The 18364-nt window shown below is 41.3% G+C and overlaps 1 protein-coding gene across 1 annotated transcript in view; it reads left to right on the top strand.

Annotated features, from left to right (window-relative positions):
* LOC143816267 (uncharacterized) overlaps positions 1 to 18364 on the top strand; it is a 657854-nt gene that overhangs the window by 390311 nt on the left and 249179 nt on the right. Inside the window, exon 41 of the mRNA XM_077296442.1 lies at positions 14683 to 14886. Within this exon, the coding sequence (XP_077152557.1) occupies positions 14683 to 14886 (204 nt within the window). The remainder of the gene's footprint in view (positions 1 to 14682; positions 14887 to 18364) is intronic.

The following is an 18364-nucleotide window of genomic DNA, read 5'->3' as shown; positions in this document are numbered from 1 at the left end:
AGAAACGGCACCAGTCTGAAATTGTACTGATAATACCAGTCTTGCATTATCAGTTCAGTTTCCGAGGGTATAAGAGTAGAAAGACCATTGGTGACATCATGGTCATACCAAAGGTCCTTAACCTTGCGGGAGACTGGCGATGTGGAAGAACAGAAGAGAACTTGGCCTTTACTGCGTCTGTATCATGCAGTTTGGCCACGTTCACACTTTCAGTTTTTGGTCTGTATTTTACGTCAGTATTTGTAAGCCAAAATCAGGAGTGGAACAATCAGAGGAAAAGTATAATAGAAACACGTCACAACTTCTATATTTCTCACCCACTCCTAGTTTTTGGCTTACAAATACTGATGACAAATACTGAGCGTGTGAACGTGGCCTTTGTGTGACATACAATGTGTGTGTAACATGCTCTGTGTGCAACATAGTGTGCAGTGTGTGTGCATCGTGCAGTGTTTGTGTATCATGTAGTGTGTGTATAACATGTACTGTGTGTGTATAACCTTCAGTGTGTTTTGTTCTAACATACAATGTATGTGTAGCATGCGTATGTGTGTGTGTATGTGTAACAAAGTATGTGTATATAGTATGGATTGTATATGTGTGTCATTCAGTGTGTGTAGCATGTAGTTTGTGTGTAACATACAGTATGTCTTTGTGTGTGTAATATACAGTGTGTGTATTTCTATGTATGTATATATAATATAGTGTGAGTGTGTGTGTAACATACAGTGAGTAGCATCTGCATTTAAACATGCCGGTACAGCAGATGAGAGTTGTCTGCCATTACCCAGCAAATGAACAAATTGTTAATTTCACCGAGTGATTGGATCATTTATGTTGGAAAAAAAAAATCATTGTTTTCCACAGCACATCACCTGGTGTGAACAGGACATGTGCTGCCCATCATGATGCTATGTGTGATCAGAATGATATTAGCAATTGTTCTGTCCCCATCATTCTTCATCAGCTTGTGAAAAGAGGCCGGTTTAGCAATCTGAATTCAGCTTGTTTACATGTAACCTGAATATTTGTGTGATTATACAAAATCTTCACATTTGAAGCATCATATTAACTAAAACTGGTCCTACAGATGGATTTTCTATTCTTTTGTAGCAATGCAAATATATTATACAAGCATTCAGAAGCAGGGCTGTCACTAGGAATTTCAGGGCCCCATACTGGCAAACTGTTCAGGCCCCCTTGACACTCTGTGCAGGCTCCACCCCAGCTCAGCCTTCACCCCTTGAACCTTCCAGAGTCCCACCATCCACTCTAGGAAAAACTCCTCTTCTGTACCACGTCCTCACCAATCACACATTAACAGTTCCCATCAAACACTATCACATACAGTACATAGCCATCACCTGTTGTTTTGGCCAAAAGATTTTTTAAACCTGACACTTTAACACGGTGGATTCCTTTGGCCAGGCCCTATCCTACTTTAACCAATTAAACATTTCTTAAAATAACCTATACTCTTTTCAGGTATATTTGTATTTGTTTTTCTTTAAGGGAATATGTCACATACATTTTTTAAAATGACCAATAATACCACACACAAGGGACAAATACATCACACCATGGCCGTATCACATATTACCACCACATAGTGACTGAATAATACCATGTATGAAGAAGAAAAAATGTCACACCATGACCAGATCACATATTACCACCACATAGTGACTGAATAATGCCAAATACAAGGAACAAATACCACTACACTCAGATGTGCCCAGACCAAATACCCTCACACCATGACCAGACCACATATTGCCACCACATAGTGATCGAATAATACCATGTACAAGGGGAGAAATACTTCCAAACCATGACGAGACCATGTATTACCACCACATAGTGACCGAATAATACGAAATACAAGAAACAAATACTACCACACGGTGACCAGACCACATAGACTACATATTACCACCACATAGTAACCAAATAATATTACATACAAGAGTAAATACCACCACATCATGACCAGACCACATATTACTACTACATAGTAACCGATTACTACAATAGATCATTAATAAAAAAACACAATACTAATATTTCCATAAGTTCCATTATACACATGAGCTCTCTGTATATAGTGTATAGTGTACAGTTAATACAACAAATCACCAGTGCCACTATACACAAGAGCTCTGTATATAGTGTCAGTGTACTGGTATTACAGGGATTACAAGTGACATTATACACGGGAGCTCTGTATATAATTTCAATGTACAGGTAACCCTCAATTCATAATAATTTACTCCCCCTTCAAGCCTATTTAATTCAGTTTATTTAAAAAAAATGTTGTGATACATACCTCTCATATGATCCCCTGAAGGCAGGTGCATCTCTGCTTCTGGTGTCATGGTGAGTTGCACACGTACATGCCGGCACCGCAAATGCACGCATCACAGAAGATGCAGAGGCACTCCCTTGGAGCTGCATGGCCGTTGCGTGGTGAAGCTCCAGGAAGGCTCCCTGTGCCGAAATGTGCACTGCCATTGCTGGCGCTCTGGCTCGTAATGTTCCATTATACCCTGGGACCCAGTGAGCCGAAGCACAAGAGGTGAGGGCCCGGACTGAGTTTAGGCCCCCCTCTTTACTTCTGCTCACTGGGCCCCATACAACAGTAAGGGCAGTAATGCCCTAATGGTGGCCTGGTCACAAGTATCAAATAGAGCTTAATAATTTTACAAGTGAACCTCTCGTATAAGTCTGTTTGGCCATAGTAAATTGTTTTGTGTCCACATTTTTACTTTTACGGTCATGACCGAAAGCATTGTCACCCTTGAAAATGTTTCAGAAAATTCTGTATTTCTCCCAGAAAATTATTTCAATTAAATGTTTTATTATACACTTATTAATTTCCATTGTGTGTATTGGAAAAATACAAACAAAACAGAGAAAAAAAAGCATATTGGACATAATTTCATACAAAACCCCAAATATGGACTGGACAAAATTGTTGGCACATTTCCAGAATTGTAGGTAAGCAAATATGTTTCAAGCGTGTGATGCCCATTCAAATTCACCTCACCGGTGGCAATAACAGGTTTGGGCAACATGAAAATCACACCTGATAAGTTGACTCAATCTTTGCATTGTGTGTCTGTGTGCCACTACGTATTGAGAACAGAAAGAGGAGACAAGAATTGTCTGAGGACTTGAAAAGCAAAATTGTTGAAAAATATCAACAATCTCAAGGTTTCAAGTCCATTTCCAGAAATATTGATGTTCCTTTCTCCATGGTGCGCAACATAATCAAGATGTTTACAACCCATGGCACTTTAACTAATGTTCCCGGACATGGATGGCAGAGAAAAATTTATAAAATGCAACTCAGGATAGTCCATATGGTGGATAAGCAGGACCAATCAAGTTCCAAAGAAATTCAAGCTGTCCTGCAGTCTCAAGCTGCACCAGTGTCAGTGTGAACTATGCAAAGACATTTGAATTGAATAAAATGAAATGCTATGACTTGAGACCCAGAAGGACCCCATTGCTAACACAGAGGAAAAAAAGCTAGACTGCAGTTTGCCAAAATGTACTCGAGTAAGCCAGAATCCTTCTGGGAAACTGTTTATCGAAAACGGAATGAGCCATACAAAGAAAAGAACACAGTACCTACAGTCAAATATGGTGGAGGTTCAAGGATGCTTTGGGGCTGTTTTAAACCTATGGCACCAGGTGCCTTGACTGTGTGCAAAGCATTATGAAACCTGAAAATTACCAAAGGATTTTCAGTTGCTATGTAGTGCCCAGTGTCAGAAAGCTGGGTTTGCGTCCTAGGTCATGTGTCTTACAGCAGGACAATGACCCCAGCAATGAGTCCTGATCTAAATCCCACTGAACACCTGTGGAGAGAACTTAAACTTGCTGATGGGAGAAGGCACCCTTCAAATATGAGAGAGCTGGAGCAGTTTGTAAAAGAAGACTGCTACAAAATTCCAGTTGAGAGGCGTAAGAGGCTTGTTAATGGTATAGGAACTGATTGATTGCAGTTATTTATTCCAAAGCATGTTCAACCAAATATTAAGTTGAGAGTGCCAATTTTGTCCTGCCCGTTTTGGTGTTTTTGTGTGAAATTATGTCCATTTTCCCTTTTTTTCTCGTTTATTTTTGTGCTGTTACACATAAAGTAAATGTGTATAACAAACCATGTGTACTTGCAATAATTTTCTGTGAGAAACACTTCATTTTCTGGAGCAATTTCAAGTGTACCAACACTTTTGGACATGACTGTACAGTATAATCCATAATGTTATAGTGTATATTGTGAGAGGCTGCACTGTATCATGTTACATGGTGCATACAATTCTATGTTGTTGTTAAGTGCAAGAATAAATCTCAGCACCGCTCTGGAAGACACAGACAGAATAGGACCCCTGTGAAATAACAATATATGGGCCCTTTGCAATCCTATAGCTCATCAAAATGCACAATTCAACATGAAGTGCCCCCCTGCATCTTGGGTCCCCATTTGGCTGCGCAGGTTGCGCCAATAGTGTGTCCGCTCCTCCAGCACAGAACTACGATAAATACTCAATCGTTCTATTTTTATGTCAACTCGTTCCATATTCTATGATATACAGTAAAGCCTCATCAGTCGAGATGAGATGGAAACATAGAGTATACATTGTGCGTTCATAAACATTTATAATAATGTGTAAATGACTTTGTATGACAGTTCATCTTCTGTACACATCTGCTATGCATTAATACCACAATGAAGGAAAGGTTGCGCCCGAGGACTCTGAATTACTGTATCTCTCCCAGTCCACTTTACAATCCTAATGGATACATTTATCTTGTGTCCCTGGAGATATTTAAGTGGCATCCTTCAGAATGGAAATGCAGGAGGGACTGGGTCAAACTGTTTGAAGGTCTTCCTGCTTTTTCAGGCGTAAATGAACATCAGGTTACTCACTAGTTCATTTAACTCCTCCAGTACCATAGATAGGAAAGTGCAGTGCAGTGTCTATTGTACCTATGAGACCCATTGTCCTTACATGTAGTCGCCCTGTACGGTCACATCTATTTTTGAATGTTGAAATCTCTAATATTCTATTTTTTGGTAGTCCAAGTGTTACATATTGCTAGATGTGCATCCTGGTTGTAAAAGTTAACTATTATAACAACCTCTTCTGAATGTTTGTCTCTATTAAAATAAGAACACTTATACACATCTCTCTTGTCAGACCCATTCTAGTGGAGTCAGCACTCGCTCTTCAGAGGCTCACTGTCACGGGGATACAAGGAGGGCGAGAGTTAATAACCCGGGCCCCTGCAATTTCCCTCAGACTAGGGTAACCCTGTCTGACCCTCTACCTGAAGTTTACACTGAAGGTGTGCATGTTCAGGCCTCCACCCTCACCCTGATTCCTGATTCAGCCCTAGACTGAACACCACCGCCCACCACCCAGTGAATGCAATAGACCAATACCCACAATTATAACAAACAAGGATAAAGGAAAATATACACCACGCCACAGTCAATCAGGAATACACTATAAAGGTGCAGGGCAAAATAAATACAAATATAGGAAGTAGTAAATAAGACAAAAGAAAATACACCACCACCAACGATTCTCCAACAACCAGCTCTCCACTCCGGACCGAGATAACTACGGATAAGACAGAAGCTATAATCGGCGACGCCCAAAGATCAGGAGAACCATTTAAAGGAAATGGGCATGGCCCAGCTTCCAATCCGAGGATCAGATAAATTAACCCCGGAGCAGCCAGACGAAAACTAGCCGACGCCAATGAGCAAACAGTGGTCAAACGCGGAATTACCGCTGTCTGTCAGACGACCTGGTCTGAACAGTGTCCGACATGACACTCACGTGAAGATGTTATGTTACCCGAGTCCTGCGCCCAGTCAGCTCTGGCTTCACTGGCCCTGCTTTTTGATGTTTAAGTAATCAAGAGGTACTGAGAGAGCAGCCACAGCTCTGACTTCCTCTTGGTTACTTATTGGTCCAAAGGCGGGGACAGTGACACCAGTGCTGATTGAGCACATGGCTCACGTGTCATAACAACCGCACGTGAGCCCCGGGAAAGTGAGTGCCGACACCGCTGGAATGGTGCTGGCATGTTAGGTGAGTATAAGTGTTTTTATTTTAACGTGGGCAAATATGCTGATTGAGAAGGGGTTGTCGTAAAAGTGGATAACCCCTTTAACAGATTCCCTACCTTGGATGTTACCAGTACATCATTGAAAGGAATGACTTCCTGACCTTGGAGGTACTAGGTACACCATGGCGATTTTTCATGATTGCCAGTTGGTGTTCAGCTAACATATTAGATGACACTCAGCTCTCACTGCCAGGAGCAGTGCCTGAACCACTATTGGCAGTTTAACCATAAATGCTGCTGCCAATATCGATTGCAACATTTAGAAGGCAGGGGGAGGGAGCTCCCTCTGACCTACCACTCTGTGACGTCATCGCAGGGCCAACTGTTGCCTTGGTGACTCAAGGTTGTCATGACGACATCCTGGTTACCAGGCTACCGCAAGCTTCTTAGTCCATGTGCAGAGCATGGTCTAAGGGGCTTGTGTCAGTGCAGCAATGACAGTTATAAACAATTGCAGTCTGTGCACCTCTGAAAAGAAGGACAATGCTGAACAGAGTCCAGACGTAGTCCTCAGTAACTCTGCTGCCTCATTATAGTGAATGGGTCCCTCATGGGTTTTATCTGAATCATATAATTTGAAGATTTAGATTGCAATTCCAAAGTAAGTGCTCAGCGTAGAGCCCAGGATAAGTGTAATCCAAAATGTTATGTAAAATGTTCCAAACAAAAGCTTCAAATCAATCCACAAAAAAAGCAAGCCCCCACTCAGGCCCATCATCTGTTAACAGAAATATGGGGGGGGGGGCTTCCATGTTACTGGTAGTGCAAAGGCTCTGGAATGGTGAAATGGCTCTTTGCCCCCAAAAGAAATTCAGCAAATTGAGCTCCCAATTACAATGCCCCTCCTCTTCTGTGGGGCAGAATGCCTAAACTGCATTTAGCATCCACATGTTTGGCATTTCTGCAGTGATGAGAGCTCACCTAATTTATGGGTGCATATGTACAGAAGTTTGAGCTGGGCATAATGTACTGGGCACTACAATGTACAGGGCACTACAAACTACAGGGCACTACAATGGTAGATTTGCAATTTTCACTCAGCAACATCCACTGCTGCTTGTTTCTGGAAAACACACATGGAGTCAAATCACGCTCCTTCCCTCCTGAGTCTTGCCGTCTGACTAAGCAGTACTGTGCAGACACATATGGAGTATCTCTATGTTCAGCAGAAATTGTAGGACACATTTTTGTGCCATCTCTAGGGCTTTCCCAGTGGATTATGGCATCCATAATCTCACATCCAAAATAGCTCTTCTTCCCTTCGGAGCTTTGCATTGTGCCTCAAAAGTAGTTTTTGACCACATATAGGGTATCAGTGTACTCAGGAGAAATTGCACAGCAAATTATGGTGTCAATTTTCTCCTCAAATCCTTGTGAAAATTACAAAAAAAATTGTTAGGTGGAGATAGGTAAAGATTTAATACGAGGGAGAGTGAAAGAGTCATCGCGCATGATAATTGATTCAGACGACTCCAGTTGAGGTGTAGGATGCAGACTATGCTGGTCAAGTACCAAAGACCAGAGTAAAACAGGTCAAGACCCAGACCTAGACAACGCCAGTCAAGAGTCAAGGACCAGCCTCCCCACTTTACCAGATCGAGGAGACTCTCGACGGCTGTCAAGCACCAAAGATATTCAAAGAATACACGACCAGAGTGTGATGGACACTGTATCAGACTCACCACCAGAGACTGTACACATGTCCAAAGATGTACTGGGGAACCATGCAACTGCTGCAGTGGAAAGTGGACACGGCACAAAGTGTGCTGCAGGAGGAACAGGACCTGCAATCATGTGAGCACTGGGAGCATGATCCAGGGCTTAGCTAGGTCCCGGACTCTTAGCAGGGATAGTGGAACCCAGCAGAGCCAGGAGAATAGACAATAGAGCCGAGGTCAGACCAGAGGGCAGTGTGGTAACAAGCAGGTAACACAAATAGAGTGGTAAGGAGCAAGCTGGGGGCCAGAAGCCAGAGAAAGCAATGCAGTTCCAGGGGAACAAGCAGGCGAGAAGTCAGGGACATAGCCCGGGTAGAACCAAGAGTAACACAGAAAGGGCAGAATCAGCAGACAAATATCAAATGGGAAACAGATCGGGTCATACACAGAGCAATCGTACAGAAGCAGGCAATATACACAGGTATACAATGGTCGGCTACTCTGCCAGGAACGGACGTATCACTGACAACGAGCATAGTACCAGTGCGGTTACTTATAGCCCTCCCCAAACCAAAGTGAGGCCACATAGGATTAACCCTAGATGGACAATAACTGAAAATCCAGGCAGACGATGACACAGAGATTCTCACATCAGCTCGTGATCTGAGGACGCGAGTGATCAGGGCCGTTGCTTTCAGCACAGACTCAAAGTACTGGATGTGGGCAGGAGTAGGCTGCAGATGAGACAAGGCCTGACAGAAGCTAAAGCGGCCCAGAAAGCATTATTAGACTTTGTCAGGGCCCAGAAAGCAGCAAAGGTACACTAGAGACTGTTTCTGCTAAATACAGTATTCCCCCCTTCCTGGTTAGACCAAGGTTGGACTGTAGACCCCGAACTGATCTCGAGGATATATCTCTTGTAATGTACTAACCAATATGTCTCTATACATTCTGAATATTGTTTTTGTGCAAATTATCTGTGATAATCATCTTTCCCGCATTGTTAAGTGAATAAAGTAGCAGCAGATTCTTGATTCCGCCTGTTGTCTCTGTTGTTGCATTCAGATCACATGCATTACACTTCGTGCATGGAATCATTCATACAAATGAAAAAAAAAATTATCTACTCGTTTGATTGTCTACTGTAAATGGAAATCATTTGTTCCTTCAGCTCTACATAGTGAATACAATTTTTTTCAATGCCTTTTCCGCACTACACTGCCAATTATCTTCAAGTGTAAATAGAGTCTTCGACTGAGTGATTTCTTGATAAAAAGTGAATGATTTCTTACATGATTACTGTAACATGTAAGTGCTTGTCTTGCTTTGTGTATCGATAATTTATTTTGCTCTTTAGTCACACAATGATCTACTCGGCAAAATTGACTTTTACTCATAACTAGTGATGAGCGAATACATTCGGCACTATTACTTACTCCAACAAATAGTACACTATTGTGGCTATTTGTTACTCGGCGAATAATTTGGTATTCGCTTTGGTATATTTGAGTTACCCACCAAGCAAGTTTTGCGCTTTATTTGCAGCCAATGAACATACTCGGCTTGCTTGCCAATCACAATAATGCTGGTGCCAGCTTTGGTGAGTCATTATTGTGATTGGCTGGCCTTACAGCATCATAAGGGATATTAAATCCCTGCCGGCGCCATCTTGCACACATTGCAGCCGGAAACAGCGTAGGGAGAGTGTAGTGTGACTGTAGGGAGTGTGAAAGGAGCATATAGGGAGAGTTGGTGATTCCTAAAAGCTTTTTTAAGAGCACATGAGGGTGAAGATTAGTTCTTTGTTAGGTGGAGATAGCGTAGGTAGAGATTTAATATGAGTGAGAGTGAAATGCAGGTACCTGGGTGTTATCACATCATCATTGCAAGGACATGCTGCAGATCTTTGCTAGTTTGCATTGTGATGTAGAGATTAGGAACAGACTGTCTTTTTAGAGTGAAATAATATTAGTTAGTACCAGCATATACTAAATCTTTTTTTGGAGCTACATAATTTTTGTGCTTACCAGCATATAAAAAACATTTTTTTTTACAGCTGAATAATATTCATCAGTGCCAGCATATAGTAGCATCCTTTTTAGAAGTTAATTGCTAATAAATAATCCTTGGCTATTGCTGAAATAGCTAATATTTATCTAGCAGTTGTGTGACTGGCGCACAACCTGCTGAGCTACAGAAATTTCACTATTTACCAGCTTTCTGCTCTTGATGTGTCTCATAAAGGTGATGCAAAAAATAAATAAAATTCTATTGGTTAAATAAATAGTGTCTCTTTTTCCAGCAGTTGTGCAACTGTTACAAATCCTGCAGAGATACGCAAACATCACAACTTAGCAATGGAAATAATTTTCCTTATTTTGCCGTTGCCATGTGTCAGAAAGTTGATATAAGAAAACCCTAACTTTCTATTGGTTAAATAAATAGCATATCTGTATTGAGCTGTTGTGCGACTGGTGCAAACTGTGAAGAGATACGCAAACATCACAATTTACCAGTGGCAATAATTTTCCTTAGTCTGCTGTTGCTGTGTGTCAGCAAGGCAGTGTAAAATTTTCTATTGGCTAAATAAATTGCGTATTTTTATCTATCAATTGTGCAACTGGCGCAATCTGTGCAGAGATACCCAAATGACACAATTTACCAGTGGGAATAATTTTCCTTAGTCGGCTGTTGCCGTGTGTCAGCAAGGTGATATAAAAAAATAAAAATTTTCCGTTGGTTTAATAAATAACGTATCTTTATCTAGCAGATGTTCGACTGGCGCAAAGCCCGCTGAGATATGAAAACGTGACTATTTATCTGTAATTTTCATGAGTCTGCTTTTATCGTGTGTAATAAAGCTGATATCTGAAAAAAAATAGGCACATTGTGCTAGATACAGGGAATTTATACATAACACCACTGTGAAGGTACATGTGGAAAAATAAAGCCAGGAATTTTACCCACACATCCCTTTATAAAAGGAAAATCCGACATAATTCCTCTGTTAGTTTACGCCATATACTGCTTATATACACAGCACTGCAGTTTGTGGGTGGAATGCCTGGGTACAAAATCTGTTCCTGAGGGTGAAATCACTGGCCCTTCCCCTGTGTTACCGCCTTCCCAATCTGCTGTCCAGAAAGCAGGCACAGATGCCTACTGCCCATAACCTACAGTTGCACAGACACAACAGAAAAGTATTTAGAATTGAGAGTCCTCAGTGGTTGAGGGCTGAGGACTCTCAATTCTAAATATTTTTCTATCTACTGGCTAACACGGTACCAAGATATATATCTTTCCTGTATCAAAATGGAGGATACCAGAATGTACCGCATCTTTATGGAACTAAAACCACTTCAACCACTGAGGACTCTCAATTCTAAATATTTTTCTATCTACTGGCTAACACGGTACCAAGATATATATCTTTCCTGTATCAAAACAGACACAACAGTCAGCAACCACGTCCAGTTCATTGTCCCAGCGCAGTGTTCAGTTGTTTTTGTCAGCATACAGTTGTGCTCAAAAGTTTACATACCCTGGCAGAATTTTTCCTTTCTTGGCCTTTTTTTCAGAGAATATGAATGGTAACACCAAAACTTTTTCTCCACTCATAGTTAGTGGTTTGATAAATCCATTTATTGTCAAACTACTGTGTTTTCTCTTTTTAAATCACAATGGCAACCCAAAACCTCCAAATGACCCTGATCAAAAGTTCACATACCCCATTTCTTAATACCATGTATTGCGCTCTAACATCAATGACAACTTAAAGTCTTTTGTGGTATTTGTGGATGAGGTTCTTTATTTTCTCAGATGGTAAAGCTGCCCTCTCTTCTTGGCAAAAAGCCTCCAGTTCCTGTAAATTTCTGACCTGTCTAGTATGGACTGCGTGCTTGAGATCTCCCCAGCGTGGCTCAATGATATTGAGGTCAGGAGACTGAGATGGCCACTTCAGAACCTTCACATTGTTCTCCTGTAGCCAATGACAGGTTGACTTGGCCTTGTGTTTTGGATTGTTGTCATGTTAGAACTTCCAAGTACACCCCATGCACAGCTTCTGGGCTGATGAGTGCAAATTTGCCTCCAATATTTGCTGATAACATTCTGCATTATTCTTTCCTTCAACTTTGACCAAGTTTCCTGTGCCGTTATAGCTCACACATCCCCAAAACATAAGCAATCCACCTCCGTGCTTTACAGTAAGTGTTCCTTTCATCATAGGCCTTGTTGACGTCTCTCCAGATGTAATGCTTCTGGTTGTGGTCAAAAACTCAGGTTCCATGGCACCTGCAGGCCCTCGGAAAATGTCAAGTGAGTGCCACATAATGACATGGTGGCGGGCGAAACCCAAAATTCAAATGGGTATATTTTAGCTGTCATTCTAAAGTGATGGGGAATATGTATTCCACTATCTAGCTAACAATTTTGAATGAGGGAGGGACCTCCCTAATATAGGAGAGCTCTCCCAATGTATGATACAGGACCACCTGAGGGCCCTTCTCAAACTCGGATTTCATGGCACCTTCTGGCCCTTTGAAAATGCCAAGCGAGGGCTGCATAATGACATGGCAGTGGATGTGGTGGTGGCCTGTGTAGCTCAAAACTCAAATGGCCATCTTTTACCTGGCATTGTACAGTGATGGGGAATATGTATTCCACTATCTAGCTAACAATTTGAAATGAGGGAGGGACCTCCCAAATGTAGGAGTGAGAGCCCTCACAAATGTTAAAGGAAAACATAAAGCCAAAACGCTCAGTGTGAACATATGCTAAAGGGGAGGTTTTTGTTAATTTTGTGTTATGTAAATGTAATTATGAAGGAAAAAATATTTCTTAGCATTTTTCCCTTTAAAAACAAATTTAGGTTTGCTTTGGCAAGTCTTTTTATAAGTCCGTAAAACCCCCCACTATAGTCTGACAACATTATTCCCAGATACCATATTTGAGTCAGAAAGACATGCAGGCATCTTCTCCAAGCTTTTCCCTTTTTGTTTTAGCTCTTTTCCATTTCAGCTTTTTTCTCATGCCCTCAGACCTGTTTGTTGGGTCCAGCACAAAAATATTTGTCTTTCCCATTGACTTGCATTGGATTCGTTATTCGGTACGAATACATAGATATTATAAACTAGATGGAGGCCCAATGCTATTGCATCAGGAGGACAGTAATGTCACGATGGGGGCAAGCATTCGGCACTGTTATTGCCTAATGGCATCCTGTGATAATCTAATGACTTTTTCATCAGGGGACTCATGTGCTTGATGCCTACGCTTATATGCAATGTTTTTGTCCAAGCGAAGCTGTTGCTCTTCAAGAGTCGCATTTGCCCTTTGTTATCTTCGACGTTGTGCCTTTGCTGCTTTCCTTTCATTGTCATTGGCGTACTTTTTATGAGGAGCCATGTTGGCATTGATATTTGCTTTTTAATGGGGTTTTCCCACGAAGAAAAGTTCATTTTAAAAATTGTTGTACCGAACATACCACAGCTCCTGGGCAGGGAAGGAAGCAAAAGACAATACTGACATTACAACAGGAGATCGCAGAGGTTATATTTTTTGAGGTAAAATATTTTTAAAAAACTGTCAGTGAAATATTTTACCTCACAAAATGAATCCACTGTGATTCCCTGCTGTAATGTCAGTATTATCTTTTGCTTCATCCCCTGCCCAGGAGATGTGGTATGCTCCGTACATAGTCAGACACAGTTAATTTTTAAAATGAACTTTCATTTGTAGGAAAACCCCTTTAACGTGACTGGCTTCCTCTGCCTGTAGACACGTCGTGCATCTGCTGCCGGGATCAGCCAAATGATTCACTGCACCTGCGCATAATTCACGCAGGTGCAGTAAATCAGACCACCACCATCTTTGTGCAGACAGATAGCGACGGTCACATTAAAACTGCACATGCGCTCCTCCTGTACAAAGATGGCGGCAGTCAGTGAATCATTTGGCTGATCCCGGCGGCAGCATGTTCACGATGGTGTTCCGCTGGTGGTACCGCGCAAGAGGCTGTGAGAGTGAGTGTGTGAGTGTGAGAGTGTGTGAGTGTGTATGTGAGTGTGTGTGTGTGTGGTGCATACAGCGTATAGAGTGGTATGTGTGTGTAGTGCGACGGTGTTCCGCTGGTCATACCACGCAATAGGTTGGTACCAGTATGGCGGTCGGTGAACTTCCTCCACTTGGAATTCTGGGATACAGTGACATCTGGACAGAACAGGAAATGAAAACATTACAAGGCAATTACATAAATAGATTATTTGTGTTGATTTTCCCGAATCCGAATATTTCACTATTCGCTCATCACTACTCATAACAAATCTTATTTTATTTACTCACTTATATAGTGCCATTAATTCTACAGCGATTTACAGACATCATTATCACTATCTTCACTGGGGCTCATAATCTAAATCACCCCTGAGTAAGGTTTTGGAGTGTGCTTGGAAACTGGTGAACCCGGAGGCAACCCACACATACACTGGGAGAACAGTTTCTCCCCTCTCGTGACCAAGTTCTTCCCTCTCATCTGTTCTATGGGTTGTTGGACAGGAGCACATGTAAAGAATTGTGACAGTGGTGGTGGAGGCAGCGTCATGTGATGTTTTTACCCCAAATTCCACCAATTACTTTGGTAGTTACTTTGAATCTTCTTTTTGTATGTTATGCTTTTTTTATATGTTTTTTCTTATCCATTAATATTGCCAAATCTTTTTGCTAGTTCAGTTTTTCCTTGTGTTTCACTGTTTAATATCTAATGGTAAAATGTATTTTCTGACCCTGTTAAGATAATGTTTGGCTACTTTAATCTTCAATTGTAACAGATTGATTTTCAGTGTACTTAAAGTGTTACATTTTTCACACTAAATACCAGGTGAAAAAGACACTTTAGAGGGAAGTGATGATCGGCTTCCTGCATGTGGTGATGAGAGAACTCAGTTGGATGACTTCCACTACTTACTGGTAGTCCGCGCAGTTTGTCCAGACCGTTTTCCTGATGCTTTATGTCGATATGTTGAAACTTTGTCCAGTGACCTAGAATTTCGTGATCTCTGCCCAGGCATTAATAACATAGCCGGTAAGTAAAGAAGAGTCCTGGAAGATGTTAACTCCTTATATTTGCTTGTCAGAGAATGACTGTAAATCCTATTGTAGTAATAAACATTTGTGGAAGATTGCAGCAAGATAATACCAATAATGATATATTTCATAGATACTAAAATTCATCTTTTATAAAATTATCTGCTTTTTTATTGTTCTAGTGTGTAAATTAGTCCATATAGTCTGCAGGTAAATGTCATTTAAAAAATGTGCGTGTGACTAATTCAAAGTGAAAGAGAAAATAAAGTTATTCTTCCTTCAGCTGCTTGGTTTTAGTCATCAAGTACCTGGGGCTGTCGATAGAAAGGGTTTACTAATCAGTGAGCGCACTGTAATCACTGTCACAGTTCTTTGACTGATATCCCATCCTGCACACGCTGCAGATCAGGATGTCAGTCAAGATTACAGCATGCTGACCATTCACTGCCCTGATACGGTGACATAATAATGTAATGCGAGTCTTGAGAGACAGTGCCGTCACTGCTGGAGCAGCGTCAACACCGGAAGTGAGTAAAAGTGATATTTTACTGTGTGAAAATATAGTAAATGAGAAAGGCTTGTACCAATAGCAGCTTTTAATTTCAGTTCTTAGAATCTATAGAATAATGTACATACAAATATGTAAATAGTAAATAATATTACAAGCTTATGCTATAGGAGTCAATGTTATGAACTGTAGACAACGCCTGCTTTTGGTAAATGCATTGTCCTTCTGGTGTATAATAAAATGCCCAAATAATACTATCATATACTGCCCAAATAACATTAATATAACGTGGCCAAAATCAAGCAAAATAACGTTAATAAATATTTGCATCTATCTTAAAGGGAATCTGTTAGCAGGCTTTTGATTTAATCTGAAGGCAGCATAATATAGGGGCAGAGCATCTGATTCCATGGAAGTGCCACAATGCAATCAGTGTTTTATCAGCAGGAAATTATCAATAGAGGACGCGTGCGCAGATGGAGATCGCGGCGGCCATTTTCCTGAAGCCCCGGGAAGCAGAGCACTCCATCTGCGCACGCGCGGCCTCAGGAAGATGGCCGTCGCCACCGATAAACCGGTGAATAGCACAGATCGCGCTCTTTTTTGTGCCATTGCGCAGTGCATTCGGCTGTTGCGCATGCGCAGTATGTATTGCACAGCGGTTACAGTGAAGAGACTGTAAAGCGCAGCCGCGAACCACTACGCCAACGCCGGGAAGAAAAGCAAGAGGTGGGGGAGAAACAGCGATTTCACCATGCCCATTTGACCAGACCTGCGTGATTGACAGCCGAAAATGGCGACTTTACTAAGGTATTTTGGCAGCAAAGGTGGGGAATCAGGGGATAATAAAGGCACTATTGTACAGCACAGCTCAGGCCCTATTGAACACTATTTTTACCTCATATTGAAAAAACGGGGTGACAGGTTCCCTTTAAGTGACAAGACAGCCATCAGGTCAAGGGCAAATATACCATCGATGCAACCTGGGCAAACCATACATGGGTTCAAAAGGTAAGGGGACCCACTCTCTCCTTCAAAGCAGGTGTGTATTATGATGAGCTATTGAACTTCAAAGGGCCCATATATTCTTCTTCACAAGGGCCCTCTTCTCTCTGTGTCTGTTCCTGCAGCAGGTCTAGTGATCCTCAGCATGGAACTGAACTCAAAGCCTTTAGGGTCACTGATACCTCTTTAGTAATGCTCTGCAACTTTAAAGATTGTGCTGCTCTATGACACCTGTTCTCATGCGCGTGTTCAAAAATAACCACCCACATGACCACTTATGCACACAGACATTCACACATTGCTCACTCATTCACATGATAATGCATGCTCATCCATATGGTTCTAGAGGTGAACTATCAGCAACGCAATGGATTACACCTATTGACATATACAGTCATGACCGGAAGTGTTGGCACTCCTCAAATTGTTCCAGATAAGTATTTCTCCCAGAAAATTATTGCAATTATATGTTTTGTTATACCAATGTTTATTTCCTTTGTGTGTTTTGGAACAACACAAAAAAACAGAGAAAAAAAGGCAAAATGGACATAATTTCACACAAAACCTCCAAAATTAAGGGAACAAAATTGTTGGCACCTTTCCAAAATTGTGGGTAAACAACTCTGTTTAAAACATGAGATGCTCGTTCAAACTCACCAGTGGCAAGTAACATGTGGGGCAATATGAAAATTACACCTGAAGCTAGATAAAAAGGAGAGAAGTTGACTCAATTTTTACATTGTGTGTCTGTACGTGCCACTCTAAATATGGAGAACAGAAATAGGAGAAGAGAATTGTCTGAGGAAAAATATCAACAATCTCAAGGCTACAAGTCCATCTGCAGAGATCTTGATATTCCTTTCTCCACGGTGCACAACATAATCAAGAAGCTTACAACCCATGGCACTGTAGGTAATCTCCCTGGACATGGACGGCAGAGAAAAATTGATGAGAGTTTGCAACTCAGGAAAGTCCTGTTGGTGGATAAGAAGCCCCAATCAGGTTCCAAAGACCTGATTCTAGTTGAGAGGTGTAAGAAGCTTTTTGATGGTTATAGGAAGCGATTGATTGCAGTTATTTATTCCAAAAGTGTGTGCAACCAAATAATAAGTTGAGGGTGCCAACAATTCTGACCACTTTTGGTGTTTTGTGTGAAATTATGTCCAATTTGCATTTTTGCTGTTTTTTTTGTGCTCCAATACGCATAAAGGAAATAAACATGTGTATAACAAAATGCGTAATTGCAATAATTTTTGGGGAGAAACACTTAATTTTCTGGAACAATTTTAAGGGTACCAAAACTTTCGGCTATGACTGTACATGCACATAAATATTTGTAGTTAGCTTTGGAGCAGATGGCTGCTGTATATACAGTTAGGTCCATATATATTTGGACAGAGACAACATTTTTCTAATTTTGGTTATGGACATTACCACAATGAATTTTAAACAAAACAATTCAGATGCAGTTGAAGTTCAGACTTTTAGCTTTCATTTGAGGGTATCCACATTAAAATTGGATGAAGGGTTTAGGAGTTTCAGCTCCTTAACCTGTGCCACCCTGTTTTTAAAGGGACCAAAAGTAATTGGACAATTGACTCCAAGGCTATTTCATGGACAGGTGTGGGCAATCCCTTCGTTATGTCATTCTCAATTAAGCAGATCAAAGGCCTGGAGGTGATCTGAGGTGTGTTGCTTGCATTTGGAAGGTTTTGCTGTGAAGTAAACATGCGGTCAAAGGAGCTCTCCATGCAGGTGAAACAAGCCATCCTTAAGCTGCGAAAACAGAAAAAACCATCTGAGAAATTGCTACAATATTAGGAGTGGCAAAATCTACAGTTTGGTACATCCTGAGAAAGAAAGAAAGCACTGGTGAACTCATCAATGCAAAAAGACCTGGGCGCCCACGGAAGACAACAGTGGTGGATGATCGCAGAATAATCTCCATGGTGAAGAGAAACCC

This window comes from Ranitomeya variabilis, chromosome 3 (assembly GCF_051348905.1).
Source record: "Ranitomeya variabilis isolate aRanVar5 chromosome 3, aRanVar5.hap1, whole genome shotgun sequence".
Taxonomy (NCBI): Eukaryota; Metazoa; Chordata; class Amphibia; order Anura; family Dendrobatidae; genus Ranitomeya; species Ranitomeya variabilis.
Note: the sequence above shows the minus strand (reverse complement) of the source record. Positions and strands in the feature narration are given on the sequence as shown.